This window comes from Phyllopteryx taeniolatus, chromosome 13 (genome assembly GCF_024500385.1).
Source record: "Phyllopteryx taeniolatus isolate TA_2022b chromosome 13, UOR_Ptae_1.2, whole genome shotgun sequence".
Lineage (NCBI taxonomy): Eukaryota > Metazoa > Chordata > Actinopteri > Syngnathiformes > Syngnathidae > Phyllopteryx > Phyllopteryx taeniolatus.
Window position 1 is genome coordinate 9,541,208 of NC_084514.1, and position 20,533 is coordinate 9,561,740.

The 20,533-nt window shown below is 40.3% G+C and overlaps 2 protein-coding genes across 4 annotated transcripts in view; one reads left to right on the plus strand and one right to left on the minus strand.

Moving 5' to 3' along the window:
* Nucleotides 1–17,968, minus strand: LOC133488342 (programmed cell death protein 10). 2 transcript variants are annotated; one of them, XM_061796076.1, is made up of 8 exons: nucleotides 17,809–17,968; nucleotides 15,255–15,524; nucleotides 14,076–14,129; nucleotides 13,203–13,320; nucleotides 12,988–13,114; nucleotides 11,808–11,886; nucleotides 11,642–11,724; nucleotides 1–828 (listed from the first exon to the last, which is right to left on the minus strand). In XM_061796076.1, exons 2-8 carry the CDS (start codon nucleotides 15,342–15,344, stop codon nucleotides 747–749), a joined length of 633 nt encoding a protein of 210 aa, XP_061652060.1. In that variant the 5' UTR covers nucleotides 15,345–15,524; nucleotides 17,809–17,968; the 3' UTR covers nucleotides 1–746. The 2 variants fall into 2 exon arrangements, with proteins under 2 accessions (XP_061652060.1, XP_061652061.1); XM_061796077.1 differs by having other exon boundaries at nucleotides 15,255–15,365; nucleotides 17,809–17,953.
* The window catches only part of LOC133488339 (inositol-3-phosphate synthase 1-A-like), a 14,547-nt gene continuing 11,094 nt past the window's right edge, over nucleotides 17,081–20,533 (plus strand). Inside the window, exon 1 of one of the 2 annotated variants that reach the window (XM_061796072.1) lies at nucleotides 17,081–17,334. The gene's annotated coding sequence lies outside the window, so the exon portion shown is untranslated. Of the gene's footprint in view, nucleotides 17,335–19,335; nucleotides 19,494–20,533 lie in introns of those variants that run through there. The other variant, XM_061796070.1, reaches the window with a different exon arrangement.

Consider the following 20,533-nt stretch of genomic DNA (forward strand, 5'->3'; position numbering starts at 1 on the left):
TAAAGTGGTCATTTGGAAACTATTTATTGAACATTTGCAACCAGGATAAGTTAAATACAGAATTTCTCTCTCTTTACAACCTCCAACAGCGAGGAGCGTCTTGGCTTGTAAAGACACTCTGATGAAAAGAAGGGAATGTTGCAGGACTTTTTATTATTATAATGAGAAGAAGTAAGGTGCACAACACAGTGCTTGGAAGTCATTTGGCATTGCGGTGGTCAAGATAAACGAAGAGGACTGAAATTCGGGGTCTTAAAACGGCCGCCTCCCAGACTTGTCAATCTGCCCGTGCGACGAGGACACAACATGGACGCTTTCTCTTACATGTAGCTATAATTGTTGCAATGTTTGTTTATTTATTTTTTTTACGTAAAATGATCAACATGTATATATTAGAAAAATGGCAATTAGTCTTTAATAAACACCTCGCCTCAAACTACTCCACGAAAAAAAAAAACGGATCAGGGTTATAAATTAAAACTGTCCAAATAAAATCAAACAAGCAGACTTTTGGGCCTATTTCAGCTGGAGACTGGAAAATCCTCATTGACTATACAAATGGCACTTTTCAGTCTCTCCCGCTGAGGACCCCCAACCCTAAAATCATCTCCTTCTAATTTACAAATATGGGTCAGGCGCTCCAAGCACGAATCCCATGCCCACCCCAAGCAGCCATTACCACCCATTACCGCCTCTGCAGGGTTGGGGTGGCGGGTTTCCCCACGGACTGCGTGGTCCTCACTGTGCTAGGCCCCAGTCTTGAAGGTCTGCAGTATGAGGTTGGTTTGGTGGATGAGCCGATTTGCGCTGTTGAAGACGTTTATCGCCCTGGCAAACAAAAGACAACAGTACTATTGTTAAATATATTATAGAAGTTATCATTTATTTGCTTAGCTTGCATTAGTATGATGGACAATTTTAGATGTTTCGCCTTCAAAAAGAAGACTCAGCATCATCCATGGAAGGGCGCTTGGACCAAGGACGTGATCGGATGTGGTCGGGTCGTGACAGGTGTTGATCCAATATTATGTGTTGTGTCTTATTGCTTAAAATACTATGTCTGGGAAAAAACCCTCTTATTATCAAATATTCTGTGTTGTGTCTTATTGCTTAGAACATTATGATTGTAAATCCCTCCTATTTCAAATAAATGCAGGAGCGAGGGGGGGGGATTGTTTAGAGCGTGTTGAGAGACTGTGATCTGAACAATCTCCCATACGCCCTCCTCATGAGAAAAAGTAACAAGCGTCTTCATTCCTTTTGTGTCTATTATAATGTTGGGTAAGATAAATCCAACATAAATTGGTCCTTCGAGCCGGATGTCAACACACCCGAAGATTCCAGTTGTGGAGCCGACATCCAGTTAAGAGACCGTGGCCACGGCATTTGAGACCCTTTCCGGGACTGGTCTTCGGACTTCTCAACTGGGATCTGGAGGTTGACGACAATCCACAGGATTGAAGACGACTTTGGTGAGTTCAATTTTTAAAAAAATTTTTAGGAAAAAGGAATAAAAGAGTGAATGAATTGCGCGACGAAGAAGTCTGCGGCAGAATAAACCTTGTGTAATACTAGTCACTGGCAAGTACTAAAGATGGAGGACGGAATCCGATAAAATCCGTGGGGACGGCGGAGTCCTGTACGTACTTAGATTCCGTATTTCTGTATTTCTGTGTTTCTGTGTTTCCGTGTTTTCGTGTGTTTATAAAAACGTTATTAATATCGTGTGTATGTGTAAAAGTATGAATTTATAAGACAGGATTGTAAGTGACAACTGAGTTTGGAAGCAAAGGCAAGAATTCTCCGCCCCAATTAGGGTAGAAGCTTGAGAATTACCAAAACTCAGACATGAATTGTCACCCTGTCATTTTTGAATAAAGTCAGTATTTAGGTCACTCTAGGTGCAAATGAACTGACTTCCAAATTCACAAAAATGGGAAATAACAACAATAAACCGGATCCAAAAATAGGCCTAACATGTAAAGATTGGAAATATGTTCAACTCCAAAACCCTTCCAAAATAGAACATTTAAACACGTGGATAACCAAATACGGTTTCGCTGGCCAGCTAAATTCGCAAAAAATAGTGAAACTTCAAAACGAAATAAAGTGTCGACACAAAAATGATATATCACAAATACAAAAAGATGGATTTGACGACTTACTCTTCTGGTTAAACATGGCGTCAAAAAGAGAAAAAGGAAGGGAGAATAAGAAACACTTAACAAATGAACAAAAAGAGCAGGAAGGTAGACATAAAAATATGTTGTTTCAAAGACAGGAAGATGACGAGACAGGACCAATAATAAGAACAAGCGAGAAAAAGATAATTGAAGAAAATTGTAAAAAAAGTAAGGAAACAAAAGCATCAGCACCATTGTACCCGGTTTTGCCACCTCATGAAAATCATTTTCTCCCACTCCCAAAATAACAAATATAACCTCAGACGAGGGAGATATGGATTTATTTCCGATGATTGAAGTGGCAAATCCGAATGTACAAGAAGATCGCAGAGAAACTCTTTTGGTCTATAGGACCTGGACAAATGAGGATGTGAAAAAGGCCGTAGCCGGCATCACACCTTACAAAGTAGACATTGTCCAGTTTGTTGAGGAAATAGAAAATCTTAGACAATCTTATCATTTAAATGGGACAGAGACTCAACAAGTTTGGATGACGGCAATGGGGCCTGATTGGCATCTTTGCCGAGGGGATTGGGACCCAAAGCACCATGGTGTTATAATGCCACATGATGACAAAGAATTACAATATAGAGTTAGGGGTTTGATAGAGAGAACCACAGCCAGGTTCCGCAAAAGAGCAAATTACACGGAAATTAATAGGGTGAAACAAAAGGATGACGAACTTTTTGAAGAATATAGAGTTAGAATGACTGCTTGTTTTAAAGCAAACAGCGGCTCGAATGAGGATGCTAGTCCTCAGGGCCCTTATCAACAGCAGTTAAAAAATGCTTTACATGCGAATTCAAAAGAACACATTAACAGATGGGTAGATAAACATTGGATAAACCTAGCAACTGGCCCACTGGAGGAATATGTTAATCATGCCCTCCACGCAGAGAGAGTGTTAGAGAAAAAGAAGAAAAAAAAAATTGATGTCTTCCTCGACGAAAGAGCAGAAATATACTATCAAGGCAGAGAAAGAGATAATTTTAGGGGACGCGGCAGAGGCCGTTGGAGAGTAAGAAATGATAGAAATCGAAATTATTGTGATAAGAACATATGTTGGTGCTGTGGAAACAAAGGCCACATTGCGCGTGATTGCCCTAATAAAAATAAAAGAGAATACGGACAAACTACTGCATGACTAAGCCAGCCTGCTTCCCAACTCAACAAATCCTCCTGTGTAAACATTACAGAGAATGAGGAGGTGGATTTCAATTTACAGGACATTCTGAGTTTGGACACTGAAAAACCTGAAATAACTTTATCAGTAAATGGTAAACAAATGACATTTCTTTGCGATACAGGGGCATGTAGGACTGCATGTCGGGAAAAGATTCCAGGTTCCAGATTATCGGGACATAAGGCACTAGTGAGATCTGCAAATGGACAAATTACTTTTGCCATGGAACTTGAGCCTGTGTGGATTAGAGACCCACAGGGAAAAACTTGTAGAATGCCCATTTTCGAAGTCCCGGAGTGCCCTGTGAATTTGTTGGGAAGAGATGGCTTATTCCAATTAGGACTTGTACTCATTCCATCATCAAATGGAAATATTGTAGTGAAACGAAAACATGAATTAAAGAGAGAGGACCTCTATTTAACACTGGAAAACAAAGAAAATACATTCTATTACACAATCGATATCACAAACAAACCACCGTTAAACATGGGGAAGGCCCTAGTGTCTGCAGCCTTGCAGCTTATCACAGAATTTGAAGATAAAAAACAATGTGATCAGCTGCATATAATTCTGTGGTACAATAACACACAAGGGCCAGACCTCGAATATGAAAACAAGTTACGACATGCGACACCGAATGAGATTACTGTAGATTATCTATACTCAGAGAATGAAGCAAAAGTCGCGGCAGGAATTATTTTACCAGACAAATTAAAGGAACTGTATAAAAACACAAGTGTCCCACATGTTTCGTTGTGCAAAGATTATGAGTCACAATGGGAACATTAGTAAAACAAGGACAAGAGATAGATGATTGGCAGCAAATAGAAAACAAACTGGAATACAGTGCATCAACTGGTCTAATTAGAAAGGCGGTGTTTTGGACAATACAGGTTGATGAAGGGAAACACATGCAACCTGTTTGATTAGACCAAATGATTCTCACTGAAATTGATGAAGAAACATTGAAAAAAGTCCCCAAAGAATTATGGTCCACGGGACCATTTGATATAGGCCTTATTAAAGGGGCTTTACCAGTACAAATTAAACCCAAAACAGAATATAGACCAGGGATTCGTCAATGTCCGTTAAAACCAGATGCACATGAAGGAATAAAACCAGTAATTGAAGCACTAATTAAGGCAGGAGTTATAGTGGATTGTCCAGATTCACCATGTAACACACCCATTTGTCCAGTAAAAAAGGCCCCACCTTCAATTGGTTGGCGAATGGTGCAAGATTTACAGGCAGTAAATTCTGCAGTAATTCAGAGAGCAGCATGCGTACCAGATCCACACACATTGTTAAATTCATTGAAACCAAGCGCTAAAGTGTTTACAGTGGTAGACATAAGTAATGCTTTCTTTTCTATACCAGTAGAAAAGAAAAGTCAATTTTGGTTTGCATTCACATTTGAAGGGAAAAAATACACATTTACTAGATTGCCACAAGGTTACTGTGAAAGTCCAACCATTTATTCACAAATAATGAAAACAAGCATGTCTAAATTCACTCCCCCAGGAGGGAGCCAAATTTTACTTTATGTGGATGACGTGCTGCTGGCATCTCTAGATAAAGACACATGCATCAAAGATTCATTGGCCTTATTGCATCATCTAGCAGGAGAGGGACATAAAGTTAACAAAAATAAATTACAATGGTGTAAAAAACAAGTCAAATATCTAGGCCATAATTTAAGTGAAGGAGGAAGGACTATATTAGAGGACAGAAAAGCTATAGTTTTAAAAGCCCCTAAACCATAGACAAAGAAACATATGATGTCATTTTTAGGTCTGACAAATTATTGTAGAGCATGGATTCCAAACTATGCAGAAATTGTTGCACCATTGTCAAAATTGATGTATGAAACAAACCTTAAAATGACATCACCTATTCAATGGAATACAGAGGCAGAAAAGGCCTTCTGTGACATTAAACAACATTTGGTGTCCAGCACTGCACTGGCCCTTCCAAATTATGATAAACCATTCATTCAAATGGTAGATTGTAAAAACTATTACATGACCTCCGTACTTACACAACAATACGGTGATAAGCTAAGACCAATAGCTTATTTTTCGACTAAATTAGACAACGTGACATGTGCATTACCTCATTGTGTCAGAGCAGTTGTGGCAGCTTCAATGGCAATAGAAAGCAGTTCCATAATAGTGTTATTTCATCCATTAACTCTTAAAGTGCCGCATACAGTGTCTGCTCTACTATTGCAAACCAATATGGCATTTTTATCACCTGCAAGGCATTTATCTTGCATGGCCATTTTGCTGTCACAACCACATTTGACTGTTGAGCGATGCACAACCTTAAATCCAGCCACACTAATACCCTTACCTGATGAAGGCACACAGCATGATTGTCAGGAATTGGCTGAACAAACTGCTAAATGTAGATGTGATTTGAAAGATCAACCATTAAGTAATGGACAGGTTCTATATGTAGATGGTTCTTCAAAAAAAGATGAACTAGGTAAGACAAAAACAGGATACGCGGTGGTAACTGATACCATTATACTAAAAGCTGAGTCACTACCATCACATTACTCTGCCCAAGCTGCTGAATTAGTAGCATTAACCGAAGCATGCAAACTAATGATAAATAAAGATGTTACAATCTATACTGATAGCCAATATGCTTATTCCACAGTTCATGTGTTTGCGCAATATTGGGATAACAGAGGAATTATTACGTCAACAGGGAAGCCAGTAACTCATGCTGAATTACTTAAACAATTATTACAGGCAGTGCAACATCCGCGAAAGGTGGCAATTTGTAAATGTGTTGCGCATACATCAGGCACAGACAAGGTTTCTAAAGGAAACGCATTCGCTGACAGAACCGCGAGAGAAGCAGCCTTTAAACCATTTTTAGGTTTAAAACAACAGATTGAACAACAAACATTAGATGACCAAACATGAAAAGATATGCAACAACAAAGTCCACAACAAGAACGCAATAATTGGGAAAAACAAGGTGCAAAACTACAAAATGAGATTTACATTAGCACAGAAGGGAAACAAATCCTTCCAAAAAACCTATTTAAATGGGCTGCGATATTGAGCCATGGAATATCACATGTCTCAACTGGAGGGATGGTGGCACAGATAAATCGACACTTTACAACCTATGGTTTCAATTTATATTCAAAGAATTATTGTAGAGCATGCATGATCTGTGCACGACATAACCCGCAAGGGCAATTGCGACCTACTCGAGGTACATTCCCAGTGCCTACATACCCTTTTCAACGCATTCACATGGATTACATAGAATTAAGTCAAAGTGAAGGAAAGAAGTACTGCTTGGTTATCATAGATGCATTTTCTAAATGGATCGAATTATTCCCAACAAAATCACCTGATGCTCTGACGGTGGCAAAAGCACTATGTAAAGACATTATTCCAAGATATGGCATACCTGAAACCATTTACAGCGACAATGGGACTCATTTTGTAAACCAAATAATTAATAAAATAGGAACCATGTTCCACATCAATTTAAAAAACCATTGTGCTTACCACCCTCAGAGTGCAGGTCTAGTGGAAAGAATGAATGGGACAATAAAAAATAGACTGAAAAAATGTATGGAAGAGACACGAAGGTCATGGACACAGTGTCTTGACCTCGTTAAAATGCACATCAACATTACAAGCACCACAGGTTTAACACCTTACGAAGCGTTGTTTGGAAGACCTTATAGACTTCCGTTATTTAAACAAAAATGGGAACTTGATGACGAAACAAACTTAGCTGATTACATGAGAAAGTTGTTAGAGAAACAAAATGTTTTAAAAGAATCTGCTAAAAGTAAATATGTTTCCCAGCAGGAAACCAAGTTGGTTGGACCGGGAGACTGGGTCCTAATTCGAAGCATCAAAAAGAAGCACTGGCATTCACCAAAGTGGGAAGGACCGTATCAAGTGTTATTGACAACACCAACAGCCCTAAAAATAGCAGAAAGAAATACGTGGGTTCATTTAACACACTGTAAAAGAGTCATTTCAGCTGAGTACTCAAATAGGGAAGGTGAGCTAAAGTCTGATAACGGAGCGGGAGCAGATGTGTAGATTCTGAAAACGCTTGCTGGTCAGTGAAGAAAAAAGACACCAACCCGTTTAGTGAGAACTCAGCAGAATGGCACACCCACATTGGTTACGACATTTGATAAGTGGATACGTAGTAATTTCGGCTACTATGGTGTTGGTTTTGTTTTTGTGGTACATGGGACGTCCCACCCTAAATGATAGAACCCATTTTTTTGATGGAAAATCACCTACCAACTGGACCAATATGACAAACCCAATAATAAAAAAAAATTGAATCATTAACTCGTGTCAAAAGGGGTACAACTGATGATCAAGATTGTGGGCATGGCCTCCGAACACGGCAAAAGGGTTTAATATTTTGTGCCCCCCAAAATCAAGCTGCTTTAATCATAATTCCATATGCGGCTCTCACAAATGACGCTCAAGAGAATGGGCAAAATTGGGGATATAGATATGACTGGTATGCAACTATAGGCTTTAAATGGGAAGACCTTATTGGTGAAACAGGTTATGATTGGTCCAGTTGGTCAAAAAGAACAGCAAAAGAACATAGAAAGAAATTTAACTTAAGCAAAACGGTCCATAGTTTAATATTGAAATACGAATCAAATCAACCAATGTGTTTGACGGTGAGCTTGTGGGCATATACTGGCTGAAAAGATCCCCACTTCCAAGTATCATTGTGTTATGGGAACCATGTCGAACCAGAAATGCCATCAGAAACTTCAAATAAAGGTGGATACATTTTAACGATTAACGAAATAACTACTGATGATTGGTTTCTTGTTGTCACAGGAGTTTCAGGACAAAATAATAATTGGTTATTATTGGTGGAACAAGCAGCAAATGTAACGAGAAAAGATTGTGTAGTTTGCATGGGTCCCAGGCCTTTGTGGCGCATAGTTCCGGCACAAATATCACAAGATTGTATTATTCCATTAATGAACGCTACTGTACCAACAAGGAGGTGTAAATCGTGGGATCCTATATATCCCGTAACAGAAGCAGATAAACACAAACCAATGTTTTCTACTTTAGTAGCACCAAATAATTTCACTTGTATAAACATGATTAATAAAGGAAAAAAATTAGGACCACTGAACGACACACAGTGTAAAGTAATCTTAAAAGTCAAACCAAATTTTGTGCCAATATCACGGAGCGACATCTGGTGGTGGTGCGGAGATGATAGACTGTTTGATAGATTACCTAAAGATAAATCTGGATTATGCGCTATTATTACTTTGATATTGCATGTGTCAGTATACCCTATTCCTGTTCAAAATTTAATGGAAAGGACACCAATGTTTTTGTCCAATCTAGAACATAGACAAAAAAGAGATTTGTCCTGGCAGGGGCAAAATAATCCAACATACATAGACGCCATAGGAGTTCCTCGTGGGGTGCCAAATCAATACAAATTGGCTGACCAAGTTGCAGGAGGATTTGAGTCTTTCATATGCTGGTGGTGTACGATTAATAAAAATGTTGATAGGATAAACTACATCCACTTCAATGTACAGAGATTAGGTAATTGGACTCAGAGTGGGTTGGAAGCTGTGCATGAGCAGCTCAAGGCTACCTCTTTAATGACGTTCCAGAACCGCATAGCTGTCGACATGCTCCTCGCAAGAGAGGGAGGTGTTTGCGGTATGTTTGGAGAACAATGTTGTACATACATTCCAAACAATACAGCTTCGGATGGGAGCTTGACCAGAGCCATCGATGGTCTACGGACCCTCAATCACAAGATGAAGAACCACTCTGGGGTGGACACTTCTTTGTGGGACAGCTGGATGGACGTTTTTGGTAGATATAAAACCCTAATTTCACCAATATTGATATCAATTGCTGTTTTTGCAGCCATTCTGACATTATGTGGATGTTGTTGTATCCCATGCATTCGGTCATTAATCAATTAATCAGTAAATTAATCACCACAGCCATAACCCCCATGGAGAATCGTATGGAGCTTATGTATCCCTTACTGTATGATGATAATGATGATTATGATGATAATGATGATTTTGCTTTAACTAATTTGTTTCCTGATACAGATGATTACGATATTTAAACTACAACATTCATATATGACAGGTTTACTCTGAGTGTAAATGTATTTGTTTCATAAAAATGATTCTACAGTTAAAAATCGAAATGAAGTGACTGTAAGATGATATGAGAATTTGTGCAAATACATGATAAACAGGAGGGAAATGTTAAATATATTATAGAAGTTATCATTTATTTGCTTAGCTTGCATTAGTATGATGGACAATTTTAGATGTTTCGCCTTCAAAAAGAAGACTCAGCATCATCCATGGAAGGGCGCTTGGACCAAGGACGTGATCGGATGTGGTCGGGTCGTGACAGGTGTTGATCCAATATTATGTGTTGTGTCTTATTGCTTAAAATACTATGTCTGGGAAAAAACCCTCTTATTATCAAATATTATGTGTTGTGTCTTATTGCTTAGAATACAATGTCTGGGAAAAAACCCTCTTATTATCAAATATTCTGTGTTGTGTCTTATTGCTTAGAACATTATGATTGTAAATCCCTCCTATTTCAAATAAATGCAGGAGCGAGGGGGGGGGATTGTTTAGAGCGTGTTGAGAGACTGTGATCTGAACAATCTCCCATACGCCCTCCTCATGAGAAAAAGTAACAAGCGTCTTCATTCCTTTTGTGTCTATTATAATGTTGGGTAAGATAAATCCAACAACTATGCAGTGAAGCAACAGGAGGACTACAAATTGACATGGTGCTAACATAGTTGGAAGGAGAACGTGAATGTTGCTTCCTTCAAATGGCTTATTGACACTCCAGTTGAAAGTTTCGCATTTCTAAAACTGAACACACATAAAATAATTACACCTATTGAATGTTCAAATATATCACAGACTTTGTGTCTTACTTTCGTGTTTGTTCGGAAAAATCACAAGCTCATAGCCAACACATAATGAATGAAAAACACCATTGACGAGCTAACGAAAATTAGCATCAAACTCGCGGCACTGATCTCTCTCAACATAATGAATATTGCGACACAAACACTGTATACACACACACAAAACTGTGAACCTTGCTGCAATACCGTGAGCTCTCCCGAAATATTGCAATAATTTATTTTTATATATCATATCTCGAGTCACTGTCAGTCAAAAAAAAAGCATAGCATGGCGTGGACTGCTTGTACAAGAGTGGTAAAATCAGGAAATCTTAGATCCTGTACGATCCGATACTTTTTTTTTTTTTTGGTCCTGTCACGCACACACACACCTTGTACATCTATCTAGTATATATCTGTACACGCATAATAAGCATTTTGAGCGTAGATCTGATGCACAAGCACGCCTGACGAGAGCCAGGATACGCTGTGCTCCGTCAAGTGTGCACAGGGAAGTGGCAGAGTGACGTCAATATTGTAGCCGGGTCTCACAATAATGAGGGGTCATTAGTATTAGACGCCACCGTGCACGTTAAGGACACAAAATGCTGCCGTCTCTTATGTTTCTAAAATGCAACCAAGCTCTTCAAATGTTAATTTTAAATATTTACAAGGATCTATTTTTTGAAAGAATTTTGTTGGATTATTTTTTTTTATATACTTTGGACTTTTTCATCTCGTGCTTTGAAGGAGGTGCAGACATTGTGCCAAAGGTGATTAAAGGAAAAGGTTAACTAAAGAGGGAATGCTCTTTTAACTGTTAAACCTTGTTATGGTTTTTAAAATTGATTTTTACAGTCTTGGACTTGTCACAGTCTCGGCTTGTCTCGGCTTTTCCCCGTCTTGGTCTTGACTCGATCTCAACTCCCCAAAGGTTTTGGTCTTGTCTTGGTCTCGGTGACTTCTGGTCTCAGGCAAGTTTTGGTCTTGAGCACAACACTACTGGTTGCTAAGCGACCGAAAAGGAAGTGATCTTCCAGCCTGGTGCCTTTTCCACGCTGGTTTGGGCGTAAAGTAGGCCGCAGCTAGGCAATATGCACTTGTCACCGTTTCAATGGAAAACCATGCTTTTCTTAAAAGAGGAGGCGGCGATAAGCAGCTAAAGAATGATATTGGTCTGGAGGGAGTTTAGGCTCATCTGTGATCTGCTGTGGATATAACAGGTCTACACACTGCTGTTCAAACACCAGGTTTTTGTGATATGAGAAAATGAGAAGATCATCAATCTAAAATGAACTGCATCGCGCTGTATGGTACTTACTTTCCATCTTTGAAGTATGTTTTCAGGGTGTCACTGAAGCTTTTCGAGTACTTCACAAACTCCTTTTTCTGATGCTCCAGGGCCTTGACCAGCACACATAAATCAGAAAATATTTAAGGCATGCAAAGGATAACAACTTGAAGCGTCAATGGATGGGGTTACTCACTCTGCGATTCTGGTACTGATATTTCTTAATGACGTTGTTGACCGTGTCCAGAAGCTCTTTAATGGCGCTGGCTATGTCTCTGTATGGGGGGAAACAACCAATGAGAACTAGGGGTGCAATATTTCAGGAATTTTCAATTTTGGAAACTTTTCATGGTACACTTTCATTGCTCAATGACTTTCCATACTCGTGTTTTTTATGTCCTAAATGTATATTTTGTCACAGTGGCTGTTTATTGTCATACGAGAGTGGCTCTAACTACTGGAGACAAATTCCTTGTGTGTCTTGTAACATAGTAGGCCAGTAAAAGCTGATTCTCAATTGTAATTCTCAAATTCTCAAATGCAGAGCGTAGGCTTGAGAAGCTTGAGGGAAGATGCTTTCGATCCTGCTTATTTGCATTTTGGATCGGACTTTTTGGGAGGGAGAGGGCTCTTTTCATTTAACACTTCCTTTTTGGAGCCCGGGGTGCACTTTTGCTATTTTTTTTTAATTGGTTTGGCCGGTGGGGTGAGTAGTAATTAAATCAACGTTGAATTTGTTTGTCCTTCAATGAAATAACTGATTGTTCAATAAAATATTGACTTGTTAGTTCTACTTACAAATCTGTTGAAATGACATCCTTCTTAATTGCATTATATTACGTGGATGTCTTCTTAAAACATAAGAATTTTTTTATCCAGCATTCATTTTCTGTACCGCTTATCCTCACGAGGGTCGCGGGCTGCTCGAGCCTATCCCAGCTATCTTCGGGCGAGAGGCGGGGTACACCCTGAACCGGTCGCCAGCCAATCACAGGGCACAAATAAACAAACAACCATTCGCACTCACATTCACACCTACGGGCAATTTAGAGTCTCCAATCAACCTACCATGCATGTTTTTGGGATGTGGAATGAAACCGGAGTGCCCAGAGAAAGCCCACGCAGGCACGGGGGAGAACACGCAAACTCCACACAGGCGGGGCCGGGGATTGAAACCCGGTCCCCAGAACTGTGAGGCAGATGTGCCAACCAGTCATCCCCTGTGTCACCAGAAAATGTTTATTTTCATGTTAATTAATTTCAAAATTTCACATCTTAACTTGCCAAGGAAACTTACTGGAGATAATCCAGCCCTTTGCAACCCGAATGAGAATGCACATTTTCAAGTTTTGTGAAATCCAGCAGAGAGCACTCACTTAATAGTCTGTAGGAAGCGTACTCTGTCATTGATCTCGTCTGGGATTTTGCTGAGGATGTGTTTCAGCGCTCGGGCCTTGTCATTCAGGTCCTGGAACTCCTGCTCGGGCCGGTCGATCATGAACTCTGCGCGAGAGGATTTGGCTCATTGACAGACGTGATCGCGGGGCGGGTGTGGCCGGGGTACGCGATGAACGCTGTCCTGTATACGCACCCTCCACGTCGTCGGCAGCCATGCGCAGCAGTGATTCAGTGAAGTTGATTTGGACGTTCTTCTTCTCCAAGATCTTCATGATGATGTCCTGCGTCAGGCCGGGGTTCTCCCTCTCTGCCTGGTTTAAAAAAATAAAATAAAATGTAAAAAAAGTATTGTAGCAGTGTGCAGGGCTCTACGCTAACCTTTGCACTAGTAGCACCGGCACATGATTGGGTCGGACCATTTTTTGAGGAGGTACAGCATGAACATTGGCGTACCATAGTTTTGACTGACAGTGACTCGAGATATGATATTTGCAAAATACGTTACTGTGAACAAGAACTTTGTTAAAAAACAAAACACAAAGGCTTCCGACTACAGGGGCCAGCAGCCAGCTCTCCTTGGTAAAGCCACTTCATTTTGAGCATTAACACAACCATACGATTGGGTAACATCAATTTAAAAATGATTGCATAAGTGTACCACTACCTCATTAAAGTATCGTTTATGATTATACACGACAGTAAACACCCGCTATACTGCGGTCGATTGATCGCGATAGTTTACATTCTATCGCTTCCATTTTTTTATCGTACAAAATCAACTTGTACAAAATATTTCTCTATTTTTGTATTATTTGACTTGCAACAATGACCTCAAAGATATTTTTTTTAATGTTGACATACTACAGCTTTTCATGTAACACATTTTTTTCTCATAATATTTATTTATTCTTAATACTATGACTAAATCTTTGTAATAATACTGTACAACAACAATCTGGTAAAAATGCCAGTAACGGTAATAGTGATAATACTGTATTACGAATTGAATCTTGTAACGTCACGATTTTATTGACAAAATGGCAATACTTTTCTCTCCCATATTTACCTTGATGAAGGCTGCTCTGAGAGTCTGAGCTGCCGATAGGTTGATTCTCTCCAGCTTAGGCAGCAAGCAGAAAGAGCACAGGGTCAGTGACGAACGCAGACATGTACAGTACAGTGATCCCGCATAGTCGTGGTTCTGCTTCACGATGATTGTACAAGGCAACGTCGAAAGAGCTAACTGGCTGTCGGGGGGGGGGGGGGGGTGAAATGAACGCGTGGCCGCCACAACTACCGTTCAGAGCAAAGCTGTTTTCCATATTCAAATGAAGGACAATAGCGATCCAATCAGAGCGAAGCTTATTTACATATCGTATATTAAAGAGAAATCCAGTTGCCTCATCTGCCAGCTGTTTAACACAAATTAGAATAGCTAAAAACGGGCATCCTGGGCATTTCCAACCCAAATTATCATGCAAAACTAATAAACGTATTTAAATGATTTTATTTATTATTATTTTTTTTTTAAAGATCGCTCATCCACCACCGCTTTATTTTCATACTGTTGGACCCACAGGGATGTATGAAGACTGTGTCGCCGTGTTGGCCGGACATCCCGCTGCTGCATCCATCCATCCATTTTCTGAGCCGCTTCTCCTCACTAGGGTCGCGGGCGTGCTGGAGCCTATCCCAGCTGTCATCGGGCAGGAGGCGGGGTACACCCTGAACTGGTTGCCAGCCAATCGCAGGGCACATAGAAACTAACAACCATTCGCACTCACAGTCATGCCTACGGGCAATTTAGAGTCTCCAATTAATGCATGTTTTTGGGATGTGGGAGGAAACCGGAGTGCCCGGAGAAAACCCACGCAGGCACGGGGAGAACATGCAAACTCCACACAGGCGGGGACGGGGATTGAACCCCGCACCTCAGAACTGTGAGGCTGACGCTCTAACCAGTCGGCCACCGTGCCGCCCCCGCTGCTGCAGAATGTGTTATATTCAGGTGACGGCACCAGACGGGCAAGGTAAAAGTCCACTGTAAATTGGCCGATCAGAAGACGAGACGCCAAAAACACCATGATTCGCGATAAGTCGACTTCAAGCGTTAAACTTGGTTGCGGAGTGGCACAGTTGACTCGTCGACTCATCGGTTCAACCCCTACGTGACACATTAACTTTGATATACTATGCCAAAAAGGAAACAACACCGCTAAAATGATATTAAAAACATGTCCTTTACCTCGTTAAAGACGGGGTACATCACGGTGTAGAGTGTCATGGATACCATGGAGTTTGTCTCCGCTTCATTCTTCATCTCCTCCATTGTCATCCTCCAGGGAGGAGTGGCTCTCTGTCAAATGGCGGTCGGGGGGTAACACGCACACACACACATGCACGCACACGCACGCATACACACCCAAACAAACTCAATCACATATACACACACACATGCATGCTCTTTTTTATTATTAAAAAAAAAAAAAAAAGTGCTCTCCACAGGGACGACGACCTTTATAAAAAAAAAAATAAAAAAAACACACACACACACACACACACACAAAAGGGGAAATCAGAAGTAAAGCTAGTTAACACAAGATCTGGTTACCTCAAAATTATATTATTCTTATAAGTTTTCACGTATTAATATTATTGTTCCTTTAAAAGTTTTTCCCCCTCCACGAGATTTCGACCCAATTGTTGCTTTATATATTGTCAGAAAAGTTGAATCTCGTAAAATTACATTTTTTCCCTTGTAATTTATGTATTTATCTTTTATTCTCTTAATGGCTTTATTCTTGTAAAGTTAGGATTTCACAATGTAATATTTAAATCTTATTCTTGTAAAATTTCCCTTGTAATATTTAGATTTATTTCTTGTAAAATTGCCAGCTCTTTCTCTTGTAATGTTTTGATTTTATTTTTTTCCACTTGTAACAGTTTGAATTTATTTTTGTAAAACAGACTATTTGCTGCAATATTTTGACAGGAATAAATCGGGTAAAATGATGAGGTTTTTTTTCTCCATCTTTATATTATTACGATTTGCTCTGCTCCATTTGCACACTGATTGAGGAGTATCTGTAACATTTGCACAACCAACATTGTCCCAGATTATCGCACTACTCGTCACTTTAAACCGCATACACTCCTTGAAGTCTCAGCACCCTTTGCACAATGGTCATTGCACCGGACTATTGCAATATTAGTCATTCGAACTGCTCTAAGTGCTAGAGGACTCTACATCTTTTTGCACAATTGTTTTTTGTCAATGTCTTTATGTCTCCAAAGTGTTCTGTAAATTGACTGTCTGTTGTACTAGACCGGCTACAACTACTGGAGACAAATTCCTTGTGTGTTTTGGACATACTTGGCAAATAAAGGTGATTCTGATTCTGTCTAGTAACTATTGCTTATGTAGACTTTATTCTTGTAAAATTACATTTTCCCCTGTAATATCGTGATTTGATTCTTTAAAATATCAAGGGTTTTTTCCCCTTCAATATTTGGACTTTATTTGTGTAACTCGGCAAGGCCCCCCCGCCCCTCTGTTGTATATTGACTTTATTCTTGTAATGTTCCTGCTATCTTTTCATAAACTCGCTATTTTGCTCTCGTAATAGTTCAACTTTATTCTTGCAAATATTGTCGGCAATATTGTGACCATATTCCTGTAATATTGACTAGTTCCCCCCTTGTAATATTTTCCGACACACTTAAGACTTTATTGACGACGACTATTGGCAAAACATCACATGACCCGTACCGGAAAACGAGATAGTTGATTTCCGGTTTATGCTACGCTAACGAGGATGGCTACGATTTGATGACTTGATTGTTTGAAGCCGAACTTGCTAAAATGTATGTATGTAAAAGTTAAATACATGTATATCATGTATGGGTAAACACGAATGAAGCTTAAACATCGAGTATTGTACTCTCGGTGGCTCTGTAGTGACATTGTGGAACACAAAAAAAAAAAAATTAAAATTAAAAAATAAAACATTGCTTTGTCACAGCTCCCTTTGTCATTCATTCGAAGCGGGAGGAAGTACTTCGGCCAGTTTTGCCTTTTGCGGAAGTGGGTTAGGTGAAGACACTTTTGGGTAAAAAAAAAAATAAAAAAATAAAATGACACAATTTTATACATGGTGGAACTAGGAAGAGGTGTGCGTGTGTGACAGAAAGAGAGAGCGACAGAGATGGGAGTGGCATTCCAACCTGAGTCCTTTTAAAAATTCGCTAAGTGTAAGCGGTCCACATTGCCGGTGTTTGGATATATATGTATATAAACCCGTTTGGATAATAAACGACGTAAGAAGGTAAGAAAATCACCCACGAATGTTAATTTACAGGATATCTTTCCGCCATTGAATGTGTCCTTAATACAACAGTGTGTTTTCTCGCCAAGCCTACCTTGAACGCAGCCTGTTAACGGCGGCTAGCGTGGTTATCCTAGCTCCGAAAGTAGTCGACGTAGCACTCGGCTCTACCGATACAGTTAACGCGTCGAGACGGTTGAAACGGCTTTCCCCGGGACACCAGACAGCTTTAAGTGTTCAAATTCAGCTAAGTTTCGATGACCAACCATTACTTATGTAGCCCGAGCGGATCGCTATAGGAGTAGCCAAAGTGTTAGCAGCATTCACCGCAACACGGCGGACGTGCTAACCGTGCTAGCTTACCGAGCGCAAATCGTTAACATTTGTCACGGCCCCACAAAAGAAAAACCGGCGTCGCCAAAGTGCTTACGCCACGGATGTGCCACAAGGTGTGAAGCGTGTGCTTGGCTCTACCTGTGTTCGGACCCCTTAAACAGGGGCGCTTACGTCGTCCAAAAGAATCCCTTTTTTTTTTTTTTTACAGCAGCTATGTTTTCTTTACAAGTTAAGGCGGAAGTTTTTTAGGACTGGCCAGAGCGACATCTTCCGGACCGTTGCGACGTACACGGGCGCTCAGCCAATCAGAGAGGAGGGATGGGCGCTTCCATAGATTGGAATACTAGATACCCTAGCGCGTTGTAACAGCTCGGCCAACCAACGTGTCTACATGGCGGCCATGTTTGGGAGGTTCACGTTCTCGTCAAAGACATTAAACTCGTAACTTGCTCTTTTCTCAGCTGATTTTCACGAGATGTACTTTTGTTTTCTCAAAATCAAAGCGTGTGCTATAATATGGCGTAGGCATATATTTATATATGTTTTAAACCTGTGAAAAGTTACTCCCAGCTCTCATCATATTTGTACGGCGTTGTCCGTAACCGTATGCAGTACAACGGCATCCTTGGCATTTTTTGTTTTCTTGCTGTCCTTACACATTGAATGCCCGGAAGACTTTGACCCTCCTAGTTTAGAGTCGTCATAGGCACGCAGCTCAAATAGGGCGTGGCGGGTTACTTATTGATATCTGTGGTCGCTACGTCATCGTTTTTCTTCTTCTTCTTCTTCTTCTTCGTCTTCTTCTTCGTCTTCTTCTTCGTCTTCTTTGGTCGTCTTCTTCGACGCTCAATTGTTTGTTGATGCCAAAGAGAAAATGGATATGTTGTACAGTCTTGAGGGGGGGGGGGGGGAATAAAATGATGACAATAAAAATAGATCATTAGAGTTTAATGGGAGAGCTGATATCTAGTCATTCTTCAAAGTTTGCATGAGAATATATATATATATATATATATATTTGGCCGAAAGCAACCGTTGACGGGGAGGGCTTATTATTTTACATATTTTTAGTCTTCTCCATGGTTTTCTTCATAAAAACCAAAATCACTGGGAATACAATTAAGATTAAACATGTCAAATAGGACATAACGTATTATATACCTAGATCATTCACCGAGATTCAACATAGTTGATCAAGAGATGTTTTTTTTTAATAATGTGAAATACCTAGCGGCACGGTGGCCGACTGGTTAGCACATCTGCCTCACAATTCTGCCTGTGTGGAGTTTGCATGTTTTTCCCGTACCTGCGAAGACTGTAAATTGGTTATAAATTAAATTACATTAAATTAAATGTGCCTTGCGATTGGCTGGCATCCAGTTTAGGATGTACCCCGCCTCTCGCCCGAAGATAGCTGGGATGGGCTCCTAAGAGCGATGAGGGGTTTATTCTCCGGGGGGCCTGGGGGGGGGGGGGCCTCCACTGGACCCTCATCGCGAAATCCCCACAGAGTATGCCTGTATGTTTTATTTTATATTACGTAACAATTGGCGTCAAAGTCCCCTTTTTGTCAGTTTATTGCATGTCTAAAAATAAGAACTATATAGCCAACAGTGTCCTTATCCATTAGTATGAAGTCCCATGGCCGCTAGACGGCGCTGGGGGGGGGGGGGGGGGGGTGCTTTAAGTAAGGGCGAGGGGGTTCGCAGAAAACTCATTGGCAGGCAGCCCGGCTTGTGGAAGCTTGTGGAACTTTCTCACTTGCTCACATTGCCAACAACAGCAGCGGCGGCAGCACCGAGACGCACACGCAGCATACACACGTAAGTAGTATAGCATCACAGTCATTAATATTCCTCGCTATTTGTTGGAAAGCCACTTGCTAAGGTCGCAATAGAAATCCCCCCCCCCCCTTTTTTTTTTTTTTTTTTTTTCTCTCTCCCCTTTCTTTTGTTGTGTGGGAAATCAGCCCTATCGCCAGACCGATATGTCTTACATAATGACCAACTGTGGCTGTGAAACATGTTTAAACTCCAGAAAATGACTTGCATGTTGATGTTAATAGACCTGAATTGGTGGTGTTTTTATTTATTTATTTATTTTTTTATTTATTTTTTTGCTTTTGCTTGCACCCCTCTTTCAGTGAATTGTTAAATTAATCCATCCATCCATTTTCTTTACCGCTTATCCTCACGAGAGTCGCGGGCTGCTGGAGCCTATCCACATTTTGAAATTGTTTCTCAAAGGCATTTTACTCAATTAAATCACATGTTAAAATGGTGTTTCTTAAGGCATTTTACTCCCTTTCCGATGCTTCTCTTTAAATGTGGACTTTCAAGCAAGTTCATTTTGCATTATTATACCCGATGTGTGGTTTTTATTTTTATTTTTGCAGCCCTCTTTCATTGCATTGCTACAATGCAAGTTGAAGTACCTGTTTAGTGAAAATGTCAGGTAAATTAGACACACCCAGAGATAACGATGAAGAGATAATAATAAAGAGTGTTGTTAACAACCCTGCCAAATGTAAATGATAACAAAAAATAAATCACCAAGTATATAAAATGTGGTTTAAAAATCGTGAAAAATCAAGCCATTGTCCCCGCTCTCAAACTCTGCGGACGTGTCCGCTGAATATGTGAAACCACACACTGGTGAAGAATGGATGCTACGTCATCTAGCGTTTTTCTTGTGCCAGCATATCGCTACAGGTTTGAGCAGTGAAAATATATCCGCCTCGCCCAGTGGTTCGTAACCTTATTGGAGGTACTCAATCCCACAAGTTTCATACGCACATTTACGGAACCCTTCGTAATGCGGGGGTGGGGGGATGTTTTATTTAAAAATGAAAACACCTATATGT

Coding starts and splice junctions, on each gene's coding strand:
- LOC133488342 (XM_061796076.1), bottom strand. CDS start 15,344: ATGACAATGGAGGAGATGAAGAATGAAGCGGAGACAAACTCCATGGTA. Junction 11,725..11,807: donor ATCAGTACCAGAATCGCAGA/GTGAGTAACCCC, acceptor GTGCTGGTCAAG/GCCCTGGAGCATCAGAAAAA. Junction 829..11,641: donor ACATACTTCAAAGATGGAAA/GTAAGTACCATA, acceptor TTTGTTTGCCAG/GGCGATAAACGTCTTCAACA.